The following is an 18,053-nucleotide window of genomic DNA, read 5'->3' as shown; positions in this document are numbered from 1 at the left end:
TAATCTTAAATACACAGTAACACAAAAAGCCTGTTTAATACTGATGGATTAAGAGAGGTTTGGTAATAGTCATGTAATGGTATGTAAAAGCACATAAATGTGTAAATATCAAGGATATGGGATCTTTAAAATGTAAACCAAAGTGTTCTTTTCTTAAACACTGATTCTTATTTGTTGTTACAGTTCAGCTTCTGTCAGTTTGTTCTTAAACAGGGACGCAGCTCAGCTAAGCACTGTAATGTATTTAGAACGTGTTACAGAAAAGAGATTAAAACCTGAACATTTAAATTAACAGTGCATATGCATAAGAGTGGGCCTTATGTAAGAGAGATGCTGATCTCTGTTTAGAGTGCATGGTGGTAATGGTATTTCCCAGAATCTGCTCTCGTTCTTACTGTAAGCTTTGGTTGCCATGGAGATGTGCTATTGACTTTGTTAGTAAATATGCTGTATGCTGTCACTTCATCACTGGGAAGTTTAGTAAATGGATGTTTGACACTATAATACTGCTTAATTTCCGTGTGAGAAAAGGATGGATAGCATCCTTAATCTGGTCTTTTCTTTCTAGTGGGTGGTGACAGGCATATGTCTGTGGTGAGGTATGGGTCAGTTGTTCTCTTTCTCTCTCTCTCTCTCTCTCTCCCTCTCTCTCTCTCTCTCTCCCTCTCTTTTGATGCGTTGCTTTCTTTGTCAATCTCTCTCTCTCTTCCTTTCTCTCTCTCTCACTGTCTCACCGTCCCTCTGTTGTCTCTCTCACTTTCTTTCTATTGCCTCTCATTCTCTCTCTGTTGCTGTTTTTCTCTGTATCTTTCACACTTTTTCTTTCTTTCTTTCTTTCTTTCTTTCTTTCTTTCTTTCTTTTAATCTCCCTCTTTCTCTCTTTTTTCTCTGCCACTTTTTAATTCTTTCACTCTGTCATTCTCTTTCTGTGCATCTCTGTTTTTCTCTCTCTCTCTTGCTGTGTCGCTCTCTCTGTCATTATTTCTTTGTCTCTCTCTCTTTCTCTCTCTCTCTCTCTACCTTTCTCTCTCTTTCTCTCTCTCTCTCTCTACCTTTCTCTCTCTTTCTCTCTCTCTCTCTCACACTCTCTCACTCTCTATTGTCTCGCTCATTCTCTCTGTTGCTGTTTTTCTCTATCTCTCGCACTGTTTCTTTCTTTCTTTAACTCTTTTCATCTCCCTCTTTCTCTTTTTCTCTGCTGCTTTTTAATTCTTTCTTTCCCTGTCATTCTCTTTCTGTGCATCTCTCTCTCTCTCTCTCTTTCGCTCTCTCTCTCTCTCGCTCTCTCTCTCTCTCTCTTGCTGTGTTGCTCTCTCTGTCATTATTTCTCTCTCTCTTTCTCTTTCTCTCTCTCTCTCTCTCTCTCTCTCTCTCTCTGTATCGCTCTATTTCTCTGTTGTGTTCCAGTGAGAGTGGTGGATCCACCTCTGTTGCTATGGAGATGAGTCTAGCTCTCTCGAGTGAGCGTTCCCCTCCAAGGCTCAACGCTGGAAAAGCCCTCCACTCCACTCTGCTGTGTCAATATTGCTTTGTCAGACAGCTTTCGAAATCAGGCCGTATCATACAAAAATATGAAAGTCAAGATGGATTTGTGTATTACATAACAGTAACATAACTATATGGCACCATAGCACTTTCCCAAAATATAGTATATGTAGTATAATATAGTATTTGTGCTGTAACATATTGTACATGGCAGTGTAGCATAGTGTGTCATGTATTTGTTGAGTCAGCCGCAGTTAGTTGTAATTAATCTTGCTCAAACAGGGATGTGCAGGGTTCGTTAGAGTGAAAGCTCCACGTGCTGATCTAGAGGGATCCTAACAGTAGGTAAACACTGTAGCTCTGGTGGTGTCATTGTAGCTTCATACCTGCAAAGTGCTTATTAACCTCAGAGCGAGTCACCATCTGTCATAAACTTGCGTAAGCCTGATGGTGCACTGGCAGGCCTTACCTATTTCAGTGACATGCTAGAGATACTAAGTTACCTAATAAAAATCAGACATATTCTAGCTAAAACATACCTACAATTTGATTACAGTTTTTTTTAATAATTATTATTATTTTTATTATTATTATTATTACTTGATTACTGATGGTATACAGCTTTCTTGCTCATTTTAGAGTCATCTTTATCTCCGTTTGTCATTTATACAAAATTTCTTTCCCTTTTTCTACTGCTTTCTAATGCTTATATGAAAGCTGGGAGGATGCACAGACTAGCATCATGTTAGAGTCATTTTTTTACGTGTCTACAACCGTAATTGTATTTTAGTATTTAAAACAATTACTGCTGACTTTTCGTGCACTTTTTAATACACTTAAGAAGTTTGGATAAATGGTTGCAAATCTCAGATACTGAATACAGAAGACCCTCTGCTTACAAAATCAAATCTTCATACACTTAGTTAGAGATAAAGGTTCTGTGCAGGTACAGTTTTTGTTCATCAAGGTACAAACAACGTAACTGTTCCCTCAAACGTACATCAGTGGTTTTAAGGTCCAATTGTGTACCGAAAATAACTTTTTCCTAGGTGAAAAGTACATAATTGTACCTTTTCATAACCTAATGTTTTAAAACAGAACAATAAAATAAAAAGACTGGAGACGAGACGGGGTGTGTGGAGTCAATACAACTTAGAAAATATAATTTCAATGGATTATGGTACAGTTATGTTCCCTGACTAAAGGTACTGAGATGAACCCTTGAGGGTACCGTCCCAGTGATAAGAGGTGTACCGCCCCAGTGACAGTTGGGCCTTTATTTCTGGGAGTGTACTAATAGCCATGCTGGTTAGAGGGGAAGGGCAACAATTAGCTGTCTTTGCTATTCACAGGATGTGATAGTGTTAAGTGCTGTCAGTCATCCCTGATTTGAACACTACTACAGGGATGCTGAGCCCGTTAGATCCTGCCTCGTTGAAGTCCAGAGTGATATTCAACTCATGGAGCAAGAATAGAACAGCTGCAGACGTGTACGAGACGCACTCTGCAGCTACTGTGTAAACACAACCCACATCAGGCCCAAATAACAGGGCTGCATGCATGCTTAACGAAATGTTTGGCAAACTGTGAATTAAATGCCCTGTGAGTGGCACAGTTTAAGAGCATTTGCACGCTTGAGTTGAAAGAAATTGTGCACATGCTGTGGTATTCTGGTAATGTTGTTTAACACAAAGGAGCGCTTAGTTTCTCTGGGGAATGTTCTACAGGGCAACTGGGTTTCCCCAGTGTCTCCCTGCTCTTATTTCTGTCTTTTACTGTGGGGAAATGTGCATTCACATTTGTTGCATCACTTGCTGTTTTGAATGTAATGTATTGCACCTTCTCTTCTTTACATTAACATCCATTATCTTCTTAAAATCCCAGGCTTATTACAAACTAAGCCTTATTATTCAGTAATTACAGGGACTGCAAAGCAAACTGGCTGGGCTATTCTTGGGTTATAGAAGTGTGTAATAAAACTTGGGGCCTGTCAGTGGGCCCTCGCCATTTAAAGGGTTAAAAATGAAGGTTCCTAAATTCCTTGGCTGGTATGGTCCTAGGAAATTGCCATGGAACCTTTACATTATTGTGGAGGATCTTACAAAAAAGTGGTTCTTTGAAGGTTCATTATTTTATATTTTTATATAAAAATATATTTTGTTTTAGAAAAATAAAGCATTTTATATTTTATAGTTCTTTAATATATAGTTTTTTATTATATAGTTCTTTAGTTATGGAGGTTCTTCCAAAAGTGTAATGTGTCACTCCAAACAGCCGTTTTCAGTGCCTTTTTAAAAAAAAATAAAGCTTACAGACCTAAAAAAACAGAGCACATACTAGATAAAGAAAAGGCCGCTGATTATCGGTAATCAGTTAATGATGATAACTAATATATAGAGGAATGTTGTAACCCCTTGAACCCTATACTTGCCATGCAGATATTAACCCTTTAAATGGCCAAGGCTCACCAGTGGGGCCAAAGTTTTGTTACACACTTCTGTAACCTAAGAATAGTTCAAGCAGTGTGCACTGAAGTGCCTGTAGTTACTGAATAAAAAGCCTTTGTATGTAATAAGTCTGCCATTTTAAACGGGTTAAGAGTGTACACTGTTAGTAAGGGTTCTGTATAGTGAAAAAAGGTTCTTCGACTTCTAACGATAGTGGAAGCCTTTTCCGTGCTATTATGCACCATTTTTAAAAGGTTCTTTGAAGAACTACATTAAACATTCAAATAATTCTTTGAGTTGTCATGGTTCCATATATAACCATTGCCTTTACTAAAGAACCACATTTTTTGTAAGAGTGTTGAGAAACCACTCAAATTATGTAGAGAGAGCAGAGAGAAAGCATGTTGGGTGCCAGTCTTCTCCACTATGTATCTTAATATGTGTACGAGTTTCGTATATCATCGCTGTCCATAGAAAAACATTGGTCTCCAGGCAAAAATGTTCTGAGCTTTTATTGTAAGTTGATTTAAATACGTTTTATTCCATGCAATTTTGAAGCTATGATTTAGAAACTTTCCATGATATAGAAAAATAAAAAAAACGACAACATTGGAGATACATGTTTTCTTAGACAGCAATGATATGCTTCATATGTGACTTCGCCTGTGCTCCAGAATGGCGCTGCTTGAGTGGCAGTGAGCGATGGATGTGGAGGCTGATGGTGACAGGGCAAGTCTGCATTCTCGCCAGCTCCCCCACCACCCCTCGCCTCCACTCCAGAGATCACAGTGACTTTACACTGTCATGGTGCCTTAGAGAGGGCGGGCACAGAGAGAGAGGCTGAGATTTTCCACTTTTGGAGCGAGCTTTGGAGGCCAGATGGGGAGTGCCACTCTTAAGCTGAACAGCAAGGCCTCCTATTTAATTAAAATGGGAGATGTGCTCTGGTGAGATGTGCTCTGCTCTCTTTATTAATGTTTTATTTTCACCGGTGTGAGAAGATCTTGTGATTTGTAGACTACAACATGCAGGCCTTTATTTTATTTACACAAATGTGGAGAAATGATCATGAAGCATAAACAGTGAGACTGGAATGTGGTTAAACAGCAAATGTAGATGTAGAACTCGGTTCTATGAACACATCGCTTTCTAAAATCAGTACAGAATTGGGAAATTGGTTCTTGCTGGTGAGGTTCACGCTCAGAATGCGTCTGTTTATGAAGAATGCTCGGAGGTAGCTCTGCAAAAAATGCATTATTCATTCCTCTCCAAACCTTATGAATTATAAAGCAGTCTCTGTGTCAATTTTCTAAAACCGCTCGCAAATCAGCGGCATTAGATTAATTGCCAAATGTGCTGCTCTTTCACTTTCTTATCTCCATTTTATCTCTCTTTCTCTCTATCCTGTCTCTCATTCTCTGTCTTTGTCTCTCTGCCTCTTTCCCTTCTTTCTCTTGTACTCATCTCTACCCTCCATCTACTATCTCCATATCTCTGCACTCTCTCTGTCTGTCTCCTCTCTCTTTCACACTCTCCTCACTCTCTCTCTCCTCCTTTACTGTTTCTCTCTTTATCACTCTTCCCTCTCTTTCTGTCTTTATCTGTCTTTTCCCTCTCTGTCTCTTTATTTATCTCTTTCTCCTTCCTTCCTTCTCCCTTATCTCTCTCTCTCTCTCCCTCCTCTCTCTTGCTCTCTCCACTTTCATTTTTTTCTGTCTGTCTCTCTCTGTCTGTCTCATTTTTTCTTTTTCCTTCCTTTCTATTTATTTCAGCTTCTCTGTGTGTCTGTCTATCTACCTCTCTCTATCATGCTCTCTTTCTCTCTTTGTCACCTTCTGTTTCTCAGTCGCTCTTTCATTCTGAATCTCTGCTCTCTCTTTTCTTCTCTCTTTATCCCTCTCTCTCTTTCCCTCTCTTCTCTCTCTCCTTCTTTCCTCTCTTTTCTCTCTATTTTTTCTCTTTCCTTCTGTCTTTCTTCTGTCTTTCTCTCTCCCCCTTCTCTGTCTCTCTTTCCCTCTCTTCTCCTTCCCTCCTCTCTCTCTTCCTCCCTCCCTCCCTCCCTCTTTCTGTCTATCTCTCTCTCTCTCTCTCTCTCTCTCTCGCTCTCCCTTCTCTCTCTGCCCTCTGTCCCACTCTCTCTCTGTTTTGTGTGTACGTGTGTGGATCAGTTGCCTCTCTCAGTCTCTCTCTCTCCCCTCTGTCCCAGTCTCTCTCTGTATTGTGTTCACATGTGTGGATCAGTAGCCTCTCTCTCTTTCTCTCTCTCTTTATCTCTCTCTGTCTCTCTCTCTCTCTCTGTTCATCTTCAGTGAGACTGTTCTTCAGTGTGGAGGTTTCTGATGGATGGCTTTGATGTGAGCAGTCTGCCGTTCTGTCAGAGTGAGTGCCTGTGTGTCTGTGTGATTGTGCAGGCGGTGGGCTCGGGCAGCTCGGGCAGCAGGGAAACAGCATCGCAGGCTTGTATGGGCCCGCCTAATAACCTGCCACTCACAGCCTGCGTCTCTGAATGGCAGCGGCACTGCTGCATTTGTAAAGCATGTCAGTGCTGAAGGCAGCTTGGCTCTGGGTTTTGGGGGCTTTGTGTCTAAGTGATGTAAGTAATCTAAAGAGGGATTTATTGATTGTTTTCGGAGCAGACTGGAGATGTGAACACCTGTTGGGATGTTGAGGTAACCTGCTTGTGTCATGGTGTAAAGCTGGCATCTACACTGCTTTGTGGCCTTCGGGCAGGTTGCTCAGGAATCAGTCCGTTTTGTCTTTGCCATTCTTTTCCCGCTGTCCTTCGGTGCTGAAGTCTTGCAGATGGTAGCTCTCCATGGTCCTGAAGCAGTGCTAATATGGTGGGCTGTCAGCAGCCGTGGTGTTCCAATATCCTTAACCTCTCTGTGTAGAGGGTGAACATAGCTACTTCTGCCATTTAGACTTCTTCTCTTCAAATGGCAGTATCTAAGAATGCTGTCATTTTACCTGTTAGAAAGTGAAAAGAGCACAATGTGACAGAGCTGAGCATTCATCTGTTTTATGAGGTACCACTAAGAGGAAAGAAAATGATACGCAGATATTAACTAAAACTTTCAGTTGTACTTTGTTTTTACTCTGAGGGTAGTTAAGTTTCTAATCTCTGACAAATGAGAACATTTATGACCTGAAAATGGTGCTGAATATGCCTGATCATGTTCTATAACTAGAACAAACTGCATTCAGTAGCCACAGCAGCATCCTCCTCCTTTTACAGAGCACTGGATCATAGTGGCTAATATACCAGTTCATCCAGTATTCCTATCTATCTGTCTGTCTGTCTGTCCATCTATCCATGTTTCAGTCACATTATAGTAAAAAAAGAAAACACAGAAATACACCGAAGAATCCACATCAATCTATTTGTCGGTCTGTCTGTCCATCCATCCATCCATCCATCCATGCTAAGGCTATCCCATTTAGCTAAATATCTAATGGCTACTGATGTGAATTGCCTGCAATATTTACCAGTCTCCAGCAGTGTCTGAGAGTTGTAGATGTAAATATGAGTATATGTGATGCGCATATAAGAGAAAATCTGAACATGAACAACATTCAGCACCATTTTTGCCAGGCCAGTGTGCTTACATGAATGCAACATTTAGTTTATTTATACCTTGTTCTGTTCTGTTATTGTTGTGCACAACAAAACATTTGAACTACTTTAGTTGATATACATGGTCCTGTGAAGGGACGTCCCAGAATAATAAGCCACTGTTAACCTACAAAAACAGGTTTACTTGCCCGTCAGAAATATTAGCTTTTACACAGCATATATTTTTGGTCATAATGCTCACTATCAGCAGAAAACATAGAGCCTAGAAATGTCATATTTTGCATGTGCATACTATGCAAACCATGGGTATGCATGTTCAGTCATCTTTCCCCTTCAACATTTCAAACACGATAACTCAGATCAGTCATAAATGTCAATATTTCTACCACTGGGAGGCTTACATGAAGTTGAGAGTTACTTTAAAATAGTAAATTAAGCTGCATTTCCTCCACTACGGCACATTTCTGTATTGTCTTTGAGCTTTGCCTGATTGATATATCTAAAAAAACATACACATACAATTATTATGCAAACTCACTGAAATTGTTTGTTTCTCACTAAAATCTTTTTTGAGCAATGTTTTGTATGATACCTCCTGTTTAACAGAGTGCAGATCAACACAGCCTGAGCCAAACCCCTTTTCATAGCTTCCTCATGTGTTTAGCATTGATGCTCTCTGCTGGGTGAGAATGGAGCTGGCTTATCAGCACTGTTTGTTGCAGGTCCATTAGGTAGCTAATCTCCCTGCGCATGCCTGTGGTAGGGGCTCTAGATGAGCTTTTGTGATGCTTTGTCCAGATGTTCCTCGCTGGGGGTGCTGCTCAGCATCCCCCTCAGGCCAGCTGTTTAGGAAACATTATATAAGAAGTGTTCCTGGAGAAGACTGCTTAGATTATCTACTTAAGAGGGAAAACCTGATTTTGAGAGGGTAATTGATAGATGGAGAAGGAAACCTGCAGTGAACTTTTATTTATGCCTGTAGCAGTTTGCTGTATGTCTTCTTTTGGATCAAGGTGAGTTTTTATTCGTCTCACCAGGTTCCACCTTGAGCACAATGTTCTATTAGCAGTTACTTGATCTGATATGTGCTTCAAACATTTAAGATAACTTTCTCCTGATATGCGAATTCAAAAATTTGAATTAATTTTGTACTTTTTAACCCAGTGCCTGCTAATCTCATGCTAAGCCTGGGTTATACTAGGCTGTCCACTCTTAACAAAAAGGGTTCTGTGTAGTACTACAACATGGTTCTGTGACTCATAACATTTGCATACCTTTTTGGTGCTGTATAAAACCAATTTCAAGGCTCTATTGAAGAAAAAAAATTGTTTTATGTACCATAATTCATTTTTCCATGACCATGTTCCAATCTGTCTAAATTAGACTGTTTTTTTACTGTGCTTTTAAGACTCATATATGTAAATGATGTTCTGGCTGCCCTGTACTGCGCCTCATGAAAAACGCGGTCTGGCAACTTCAGCATGAGTGGGCGGGGCTAAACTGCTGTAGGCTTTACAGATGTATGTAAATTAGTTGGAACATCACAACAAAAGCAATACATTTATAGGTTGTTTTTGCAGTTTATGTATGGATATATATATATATATATATATATATATATATATTGACTAAAAATCTTTAGTTAAAAGTCTATAATGTGTTCTCAAATCTTCACTTTAAAACAGTGAGGTAGAAAAATCCATAAGCATATAGTTATATTCTTATTAAAGGAAGTCATCTTGTCATGGAAAGCCAAATGTCTCTCACTTTTTTTTAGATAAGACTTTGATATAATATATAAACATTGTCAGTTTGTATATTCCATATATATATATATATATATGCATATATATATATATATATATATATATATATATATATATATATATATATATATATAATTAGTTGGATCTCATAACATCTCATAACATAGGTTGTTTTTGCATTATATATATATATATATACATGGACTGTACAGACGGGGGAGAAAAGGATGTGTTTGAAACTGACAATGTTTATATATTATATCAAAGTCTTATCTAAAGAAAAAGTGAGAGACATTTGGCTTTCCATGACAGGATGAGTACTTTCAATAAGAATATAACTATATAACTAGACTTTTAACTAAATTTTTTTATTTTATTAAACAAACAGCAACTTAAACGCAGAAAATATGGGTTTGGGTAGTGACAATTCTTAATGTTACACACTGATTTTCAGACTTGGGAGCATATTTTGAATAAAGCTTATTTTATGCATAAATTAAACTCATTATAAATGTAAATATTTCAACTTTGATTTAAACAAATACAAAAAAAGTATGATTTTCACAGCTTGAGATTTAGGGGTTCTCATTGCCTTAGATTTAAATAGATCATAGCATAATCCTTGTAAATATCAAAAGTCTGAATACTTAATGTTTTTTTTTTTATTATTGTGGAACTGCAGTGTGAACTGATTCAGTAGAGTGGTCCATGTAGTATATTTCATATCCATCATGAAGATTAAGTGTTATAATAATAGTATGCCTGATAATAATAATAATAATAATAATAATAATAATAATAGATGAAATGGAGAACACCTGACCTTCATAACTTATTCCAATGAGAATGGCACACATAAGAAGCTTTGAATTGATTTTTTAAAGAATGATTCACTGAAAAATCAGATTTACTCAATTTTACGTTACCTCATAGTCGGGCAGCCAAGACTTGATTAGAGCTAAAAATGCTAACGTAGTTAACAAGTAATGGAAATCTGTGTCGCCAACAATCCTTTTTGGTCACAAAGACTTCTGTTTTATTAGGCTCGTAGCTTTACTGCAAAACTAAAAAAGCAAACTTAGTACACCAAACATGTCTTGGCTTACCGGATACATCTGTGGTAAAGGGAAAATCTCTTAAGAGTGCAGCATGCTAGCACTCGATCAGGCTCTCTGTATTCCCACTGCTGTGTTCTCAGTGTGACCTGGTGGCTGCTCTCAGCCTAATGCACAACACAGTGCTAAATGAAGCCTAGTGGGAATTCAGCACTGGTGGCACTGTAGAAGATTCAGACTCCAGCACTAAAGACATGCTGGCGAGCTTGTAGTCACATCCAGTAATTTAGGCTATTTGAACAGTAGGATAATGGAAACTGGAATAGAAGTGTTGGCTATGATCTCAGCCCTGAGATGAGGTAAAAGAGAGAGCAGTGTTCAAGTTGTTTTCCAATGCTTTATAACAGGTGAAACCTTTTACTTAATGATATGGAAATATCCAAAGTGTAATTTGTCATCAAATGTCTGTGTAATGTGATCTGTTGACTTTTATCTCCTCATTAAACTTGGCAATTTTGACTTGTTTATTTACAGATGAGAGCTGTATGTGCTAAAAGACGTGCACATGCAGTAGAAATATAAACCAAAACAGTGGAAATCAGAGTAAAAGTTACATCAGGTCCCAAACCGATTCCTCACCTGAAAAACAAAGAAACATCCAAACAAATTACTGTCTACAGCAGGCAGGCCGTCAGTGACTGTACTCTTGTCAGATTTTATGTGATCATAAAATGAGGAAGACAGGTTCTCAAATACACATTTAAAAAAGATGGTCCTTCAAAGGTTCTTCAGTAAAGAAAATGGTGCTATTTAGAAGCATGAACACTCAATGAACGCTTGACATGAGTAAATGGTTCTTTGCCTCATAAAATGTTTCTTCAGATCGATGGAGAATGTACTGTAGATGGTTCTATATAGAACCTTTTCTACAAGGGATCTACATAGCAAAAAACTGGTTCTTCTGTTTTTACAAACTTGACATCACAACAATAGAAAAACTCTTTTTGGTTCTATATACAGCATTACACATGTTTTTAACAAGGATTCTAGAAAACAAAAATATGTATTACAATGTGGACCAGAAACTGCGTAGTTGAGAACATTTTCCCCAATGGGCTCTTCGTGGATCAGATACTGAGATCTCTGACTACACCCCAATTAATGAGCCTCCATTCACCTCAAAACACCCGAAAAGTCCCCTGTGTGACATCTTACCTTGCTGTGGACTGCTTTGAGCTGAATGCAGTGCCTCAGCGCTGGGGCTCCCCGGTGGCCGTCTAGAACACACGACTGATTTCTCAGCCGCCGCTGCTCCAGCCACAACACAGCCTTACCAAACTCCACTAATGATGTAGGAGGAATCCAGTCAGACTCAGAGAGTCTGAACTCTCTGTTCTTTTACATAGTCATTTAAAGCAGACTTTTTAGTGGATGACATAGTATAGATTAACACTTAGTAAAGAGAGTGAATGCATTAATAGGAGGTCAGGGCAGAGACAGTGAAGATGTATTTAAATGTGCACTTATGTTGTGTTGACCTGCGGTCTATCTACTGCGTGTGATAGTACATTGATTGTTAGCTAATTGTTAATAGTTGATTAGTTGTTCTAATGTCATTCTGTGGCTGTTTTTTGGATCTGTAGTCCAGTGGCTTGTTGGCCTGTAGCTGTGTTTTTGAGCTCAGTCCTATGCTGTGTTCAAAATTGTCCCTGATCACTATTCCCAATACTGGAAAATCAAAAGCACTACAAAGAACAATACTATAGGGAACAGAAATTGTCCCTAATCACTACTCCCTACATTGGAAAGTCAAGCGCACTTCTGTAGAGAATGGAAATGGTCCCCTATTTCCCACATGGGAAAATCAAAAACGCTGTATAGAACCCTATTGTAGGGAACAGAGTTGGCCCCCTAATCACTATTCCCCACACTGGAACATCAATGGAAAATATTGTATGGAACACAAAATGGTCCCTGATTACTATTATCATTGGAAATTCAGGAGTTTCACTATGGTAAGGAACAGAAATGGTCCCTTAATCACTGTTCTCTATGCTATTCTCTACACTGTATATACATATACATACATACATATACAGTGTAGTGTGCACACACACACACACACACACACACACACACATATATATATATATATATATATATAGCATTCTCTATCATTTTCTTTTTTGTCTCTTTTTATATCTACACATTCTCTCTTTTTGTTGCCCCTTTTCCCTTTAACCCTAAACAAGCCAATATACCATTGCATTCTATCTCTCTCTCTCTCTCTCTCTCTCTCTCTCTCTCTCTCTCTCCCTTTCTCTCTACCTGAATCTCCTTCTCTTTATGTCTGTCACTTTTTCTTTGAAACTCTCTCGTCTGTCCTTTTCTTTCTCTTTCACTCTTTCTCTCTCTCTACCCCTGCCTCTCCCTTCTCTCCCTTTCTCTCTTTCATGCTCTTTCTATTTTTTTCTGTTTACTTTCTTTCCCTTCATTTTATATCTCTTTAATTTGTTTTTTTTTTCCTTGTAAACCTGTATCTCTTTCCAAATTAGTCAGTACAATCTCTCTCTCTCTCTCTCTCTCCAACTGAATCTCCTTCTCTTTATGTCTCTGTCAATTTTTCCTTGAAACTCTCTCCTCTGCCATTTTCTTTCTTTCACTCTTTCTCTCTCTCTAACCCTCCCCCTCCCTTCTCTCCCTTTCTCTCTTTCACGTTCTCTCTCTAGTTTTATTTTCTGTTCTTTCTTTTTATTTTACCTCTTTTATTCTGTTTTTTCTTAGAAACCTATATCTTTCTAAATTAGTCAGTACAATCTCTCTCTCTCTCTGTCTCTCTCTCTCTCACTGTCCCTCCCATGTCTCTCCTTTCCTCTCCATCTTTCACTGTCATTGTAATTTTCTTTCTTCTTCCTTCTTTACCTCATTCCATTTTCTTTATTATTTGTTTGTTTTTCAGTCTCTCTCCATTACGTTGCTAAAAAAGACAAGATCCATCTTTTAAGCACAGTTCTTCTGCCCATCCAGGCTTTTACCTGTAACTGCATCCTAAGCTGAAGCTTTGGGCAGTGGCTTGCTGGCCTGTCCTGTCCAGGCCAGACTGTCTGACTTGCAAGGCTCAGGCTGGACTCAGATGAAAGGAAGTGAATGAAAGGGAATGGGTGATGGGGCTGGAGCGCTGAGGATAAATTTATTAATGCATACTGACCTCACTTCTCTCTACCATCCTAGACACAGAGATCCGTGCTCACCAGGCTGTGTGCGTGTGTGTGAGACTGGGCCAAGCCTGTTTCAGGCAGACGTGCAGTGATTATATGGCACTTCCCAAGAGGGCTGGGAGAGCCTTTTTCACTGCTCAGCACTGTGAGAAGCCAGCGTAAAGAACATTGGAATGCTGAGGAATACAGTGTTTTAAAGCAAATTGGATGTGAAAGAGACTAAACTACCATGCTATCCTTAGACCTCTGATTATGTGTCCTCATTTTGTAGCTCGCAATTAGCATCCCATCCCATGCTTAGGTCTAAGCAGTTTTGCCTATGGATTTTTTGAAAATCACCCCTCTTGAGGTCTGAAGAATAAATAACAATACAGTGGTATTAAATTGACGTCATAAGACTGGCAACTGTTGTCAAGTGTGGGAGGTAGCCCCTTTCTACTGGCTGCAGAATGGAAACTGACAAAGAGGGGAGAATGTAATTCGCAGCTGTCCACAAAGAAAAGCTTTTGTAAAAAACATTTTGTAAATGTTTTGTAAACATTTTGTAAAACTTCCTTGCTCACAGATGGAAATCCAGTTCCCTGGTTTTGTAAATCATATGCTTTTCCATTGACAGGATTATTTTGTGTGTGCTGTTTGTTGATTGTTCTTGCAATATTGGCTTTTGGAAACTAGACTTGAAGGGGGTCATGATATACAAATGAGGACTCCAACAAATAAGTTATTACTGTATGTTGTCAGCATACTGACCCAATCTCAGACTTTCCAGTGAATTAAGGCACTCGTATGATTCGACAGACATCAATAGTTGGTAATAAATTATAAACAATGCAGGCTAATCTATAACCATGTCACATTATTGATTCACCAATAAACCTGTCATTTTGGTCAAGGCAGTGCAGATCGTTCTTTATCCATGTCTCATCCGGTGTTCACCAGTGTGACTATATTGCTGTATCATAATCATCATATAGCAATATAACCATGATGGAGTATTTTGTACATACCATGCAGCCTTACTGCACATTTCAACTGTGGAAAAGCATTGGACGATCTTTCTTGACAATGTTGCTAAATGCAATAGTTACTGTCTCTTTCGTTATGTATTAATTTCCTGTTACTCGCTAAGGATGATGCTTGTAAAGGCTGTTTCTAACATTGTGTGTTCTCGTTTCTCTCTGCAGGCTTTTGACCACTGTCGGGGCAGACTTTGACTTGAGGACACTCAGGGCAGTGCGGGTCTTGCGGCCGCTTAAGCTGGTGTCTGGAATTCCCAGTAAGTTACTAGACTTTCTTCTTTCTAAACTTTCCCTTTGACTTTGCTTTAACGTGGCACATATCCACAGTGTAATAAAACAACTGAAATAAAAGCAAAGCTGTTTTTATTAGTTTTCAAACATTTTGGTGGCACAAAATAAATAGCACAATACAGTAAGTCTCTCATATCACCTTGCTCTGGTGCAGTATAAGAAGCTTTTTCTTTGAAAAGTACTAGAAGAAATTTCATTAGCAGTAACAGCAAAACAAAATCCACATTTTATAAACCCATCCAATAGACAGGGATACATTTGAGCATTTGAAAAAAAGTGTTCAAGAGCTCCTCTTTCTATGCCCAGGTCTTCAGGTGGTCCTGAAGTCCATCATGAAAGCCATGGTGCCTCTGCTGCAGATTGGCCTGCTGCTCTTCTTTGCAATCCTGATGTTTGCCATCATCGGCCTGGACTTCTACATGGGCAAATTCCACCGCACCTGCTTTAGGAACGACACAGGTACGCAGCACTTTCCACAGGGGTATTTCATGATCTTTTATTTTAGTTTAACTTTTGTTGTCGTCAGTACTGCTTTTCTCAAAAGCTTTGTACTATAATGAGTGTGGCTGGTAAAGAAAGATGGTTCTCATTTTATTGTATATTGATGATGTAGTTTGATGCAGTATGAAACAAAGTTTAGTCCAACTCTGTTGTTCCCAAACATTACCCTGTTTTACTGGATGAATGAACTTTATGATGCAAACATACACTACTGTTGAAAAGTCTGGAATCACGTTGTATTAATCATTTTTTTGTAATTTTAATATACAGTTGTATGTAAAAAGTATTTTTTTTCTGTAAATATTAAAGTAAATTATGTTGTGTTTGAAAAAAAGAAAAAACAGTAATAGTAAGTACTGGTTAGGTAGATCAAGAATTATAATTAGAAATTGTCCATTGATGCAAGTTCCAGACAATAATAATTTCTTTGACTCTCCAAACTTTATGCTAACACTCAACCAAAGCTTGAGTGTTATATGCTAACACAGCAACCATAGACTCCACTAAACAGCTGACCGAAGATCTGAAATCAAGCTAACTGATGCCTCCAGAGCAGGGAAGGCTAAAATAAATGTATCAAAGTGCATCCAGCTCACTTTTTCCACTCTCCTAAATGTCATTAGGAAATGACAGTTAAGGGGAACTTTGGAAGTCAAGGCAAGACCTGAATAAGAAAACTCTCAGATAGAACTGTTATGCTGGCCAGAAAGACAAGTCAAAACCCCTGTATGACAGCAAAAGATCTGCAGGAAGGTTTAGTTGACACAGGGATGGTAGTACACTGTTCTGCTGTGCTGCTTTGCTTGCACAAATGTGATTTGTACTTGGAAACCAGTGCTGTGGAATGATGAAATAAAAATGGAGCTCTTTTCCACCATCACAACAGTATGTTAAAAAGAGTGAAAAAAAGAGTTGAATTTTTGTATAGCAGTTCGAATATTGTTGGCCTATAGCTGCTCTTTTGGTGTTTTACTCACTCAGGTGAGCAGGCGGCTGAGTTTCCATGTGGATCGGAGCCTCCGGCGCGGACATGTGAGATTGGCACACACTGCCGGGAGTTCTGGATAGGCCCCAATTTCGGCATTACCAACTTCGACAACATCCTCTTCGCTATACTCACTGTCTTCCAATGCATCACCATGGAGGGCTGGGTGGAAATCCTTTACAATGTGAGTCTAATGATGTACTATGTAGTGGTTGGTATAGCGTAGTGGGTAACACCTTTGCCTTCTACACTGTAGACTGGGGTTCAATCCCCTGCCTGGGTAAGCACGCTACACTATACCAATAAGAGTCCTTGGGCAAGACTCCTAACACTACCTTCGTCTACCTGTGTAAACTGATCAAATTGTAAGTCGCTCTGGATAAGAACGTCTGCCAAACGCTGTAAATATAAATGTACTAGTTTTGGTTGTTGCTTTAGTGTGACTCATCACTGTAGAGTAAACAGAGTTAAACTTACTTCAATTCATTTCAATTTTGCTGAATTGAATGACCATACAATTAAAATCATATAATCATAATAAGGTAAATAACTCATTATACTGTGTCTTGACGTCATTCAATAGTTTACATCTGTTAGCAAACCCTTGTGCCTGTCTGTTCACTGGAGGACAGAATGGCTGATTTTTTTTAGATCTGATCTGTTATCAGTTCACTAACTCATAATAACACTATCGTCATAGATATAATACGGTTCTCTGGGATGCTGAACTTCACCTGCACTTAGAATGCAAAGAAACACAGATGCTGTGATTTGCTGTATCTGTACTGTATCAGTGCCTTTGTATTTGCTTTTTCAGGACCCTGCTCAAGCACTGTTTACCCATTGGGATTTCAATAGCATTATCAGTCCTGCTTCCGTTCTGCATGTTCCTGCTAGTGGCGGTCTGGTCGTGGATGTGTTTGGTGATTCGTTTTACGCTTGAGTGAATGATTATTTTCTTTATTACTTAAAAGTTCTCATGATCTGGAATAGCTATCTTTATCTGGGCAGAAAAGTAAATTCATATTTTGGTCCAGAATGGTAGAATGGTGCTTTTTACATGGGCATTGCTACAAAAGAACGATGATCATGTGCAGAGATTTCTGGTTGTCATTGCAGCTGCAAGTTGGTGTTTTATGCCAACGTAGCCAGTGAAACAAACATACTCACGAGCAGACTTGCATGAGGCTCCAGGGCTGGTATCTCAGAAGGCTGTATCTCCTTCTTGGCAGGCAGACATGCTTGGGAGCAACATATGCCAATCTGCTGCATCCTTCTGCTGGGTTATGATAAGCCTCTTTTTACCCAGAGCTATCAAACACAGCTCCTTGCCACTTTCTGCTGATCCTGGAGCAGCCCAGGGGCCTCTGAAACCTCCTTGCAAAGTGCATAATATATATTATACACTGTATACCACAGGCCATAATATTCTTAAATAAGGACTCCACCCACTTAGTTTTTTGGTAATATGCTGTGCATGTATATATCTCGCTGCTGTCGGAACAAAACCTCATCATCTCCAAAATGATAACTTTACAGGAGAAAGAAAAAACCTATTTTACTTTTAATGTAAGTCAATGGAACCAGACTTTTTCGCAAGTAATTTTGGGCCATTTCTTTTGGTCCATTCATCATGAAATTAACACACTATGTAAAGGGAAGTGTAGATACAAGTAGGGGGGACCTAATAAAGTGGCCAGTCAGTGTAATTG

The 18,053-nt window shown here is 39.0% G+C and overlaps 1 protein-coding gene across 1 annotated transcript in view; it reads left to right on the top strand.

The window, feature by feature from the left end:
• The window catches only part of cacna1ba (calcium channel, voltage-dependent, N type, alpha 1B subunit, a), a 164,919-nt gene that overhangs the window by 44,275 nt on the left and 102,591 nt on the right, over positions 1-18,053 (top strand). The window contains exons 4-6 of the mRNA XM_036598295.1: positions 14,730-14,821; positions 15,162-15,314; positions 16,338-16,525. Coding sequence (XP_036454188.1) covers positions 14,730-14,821; positions 15,162-15,314; positions 16,338-16,525 — 433 coding nt within the window. The remainder of the gene's footprint in view (positions 1-14,729; positions 14,822-15,161; positions 15,315-16,337; positions 16,526-18,053) is intronic.

Source organism: Colossoma macropomum, unplaced genomic scaffold (genome assembly GCF_904425465.1).
Source record: "Colossoma macropomum unplaced genomic scaffold, Colossoma_macropomum, whole genome shotgun sequence".
NCBI classification, from domain to species: domain Eukaryota; kingdom Metazoa; phylum Chordata; class Actinopteri; order Characiformes; family Serrasalmidae; genus Colossoma; species Colossoma macropomum.
Note: the sequence above shows the minus strand (reverse complement) of the source record. Positions and strands in the feature narration are given on the sequence as shown.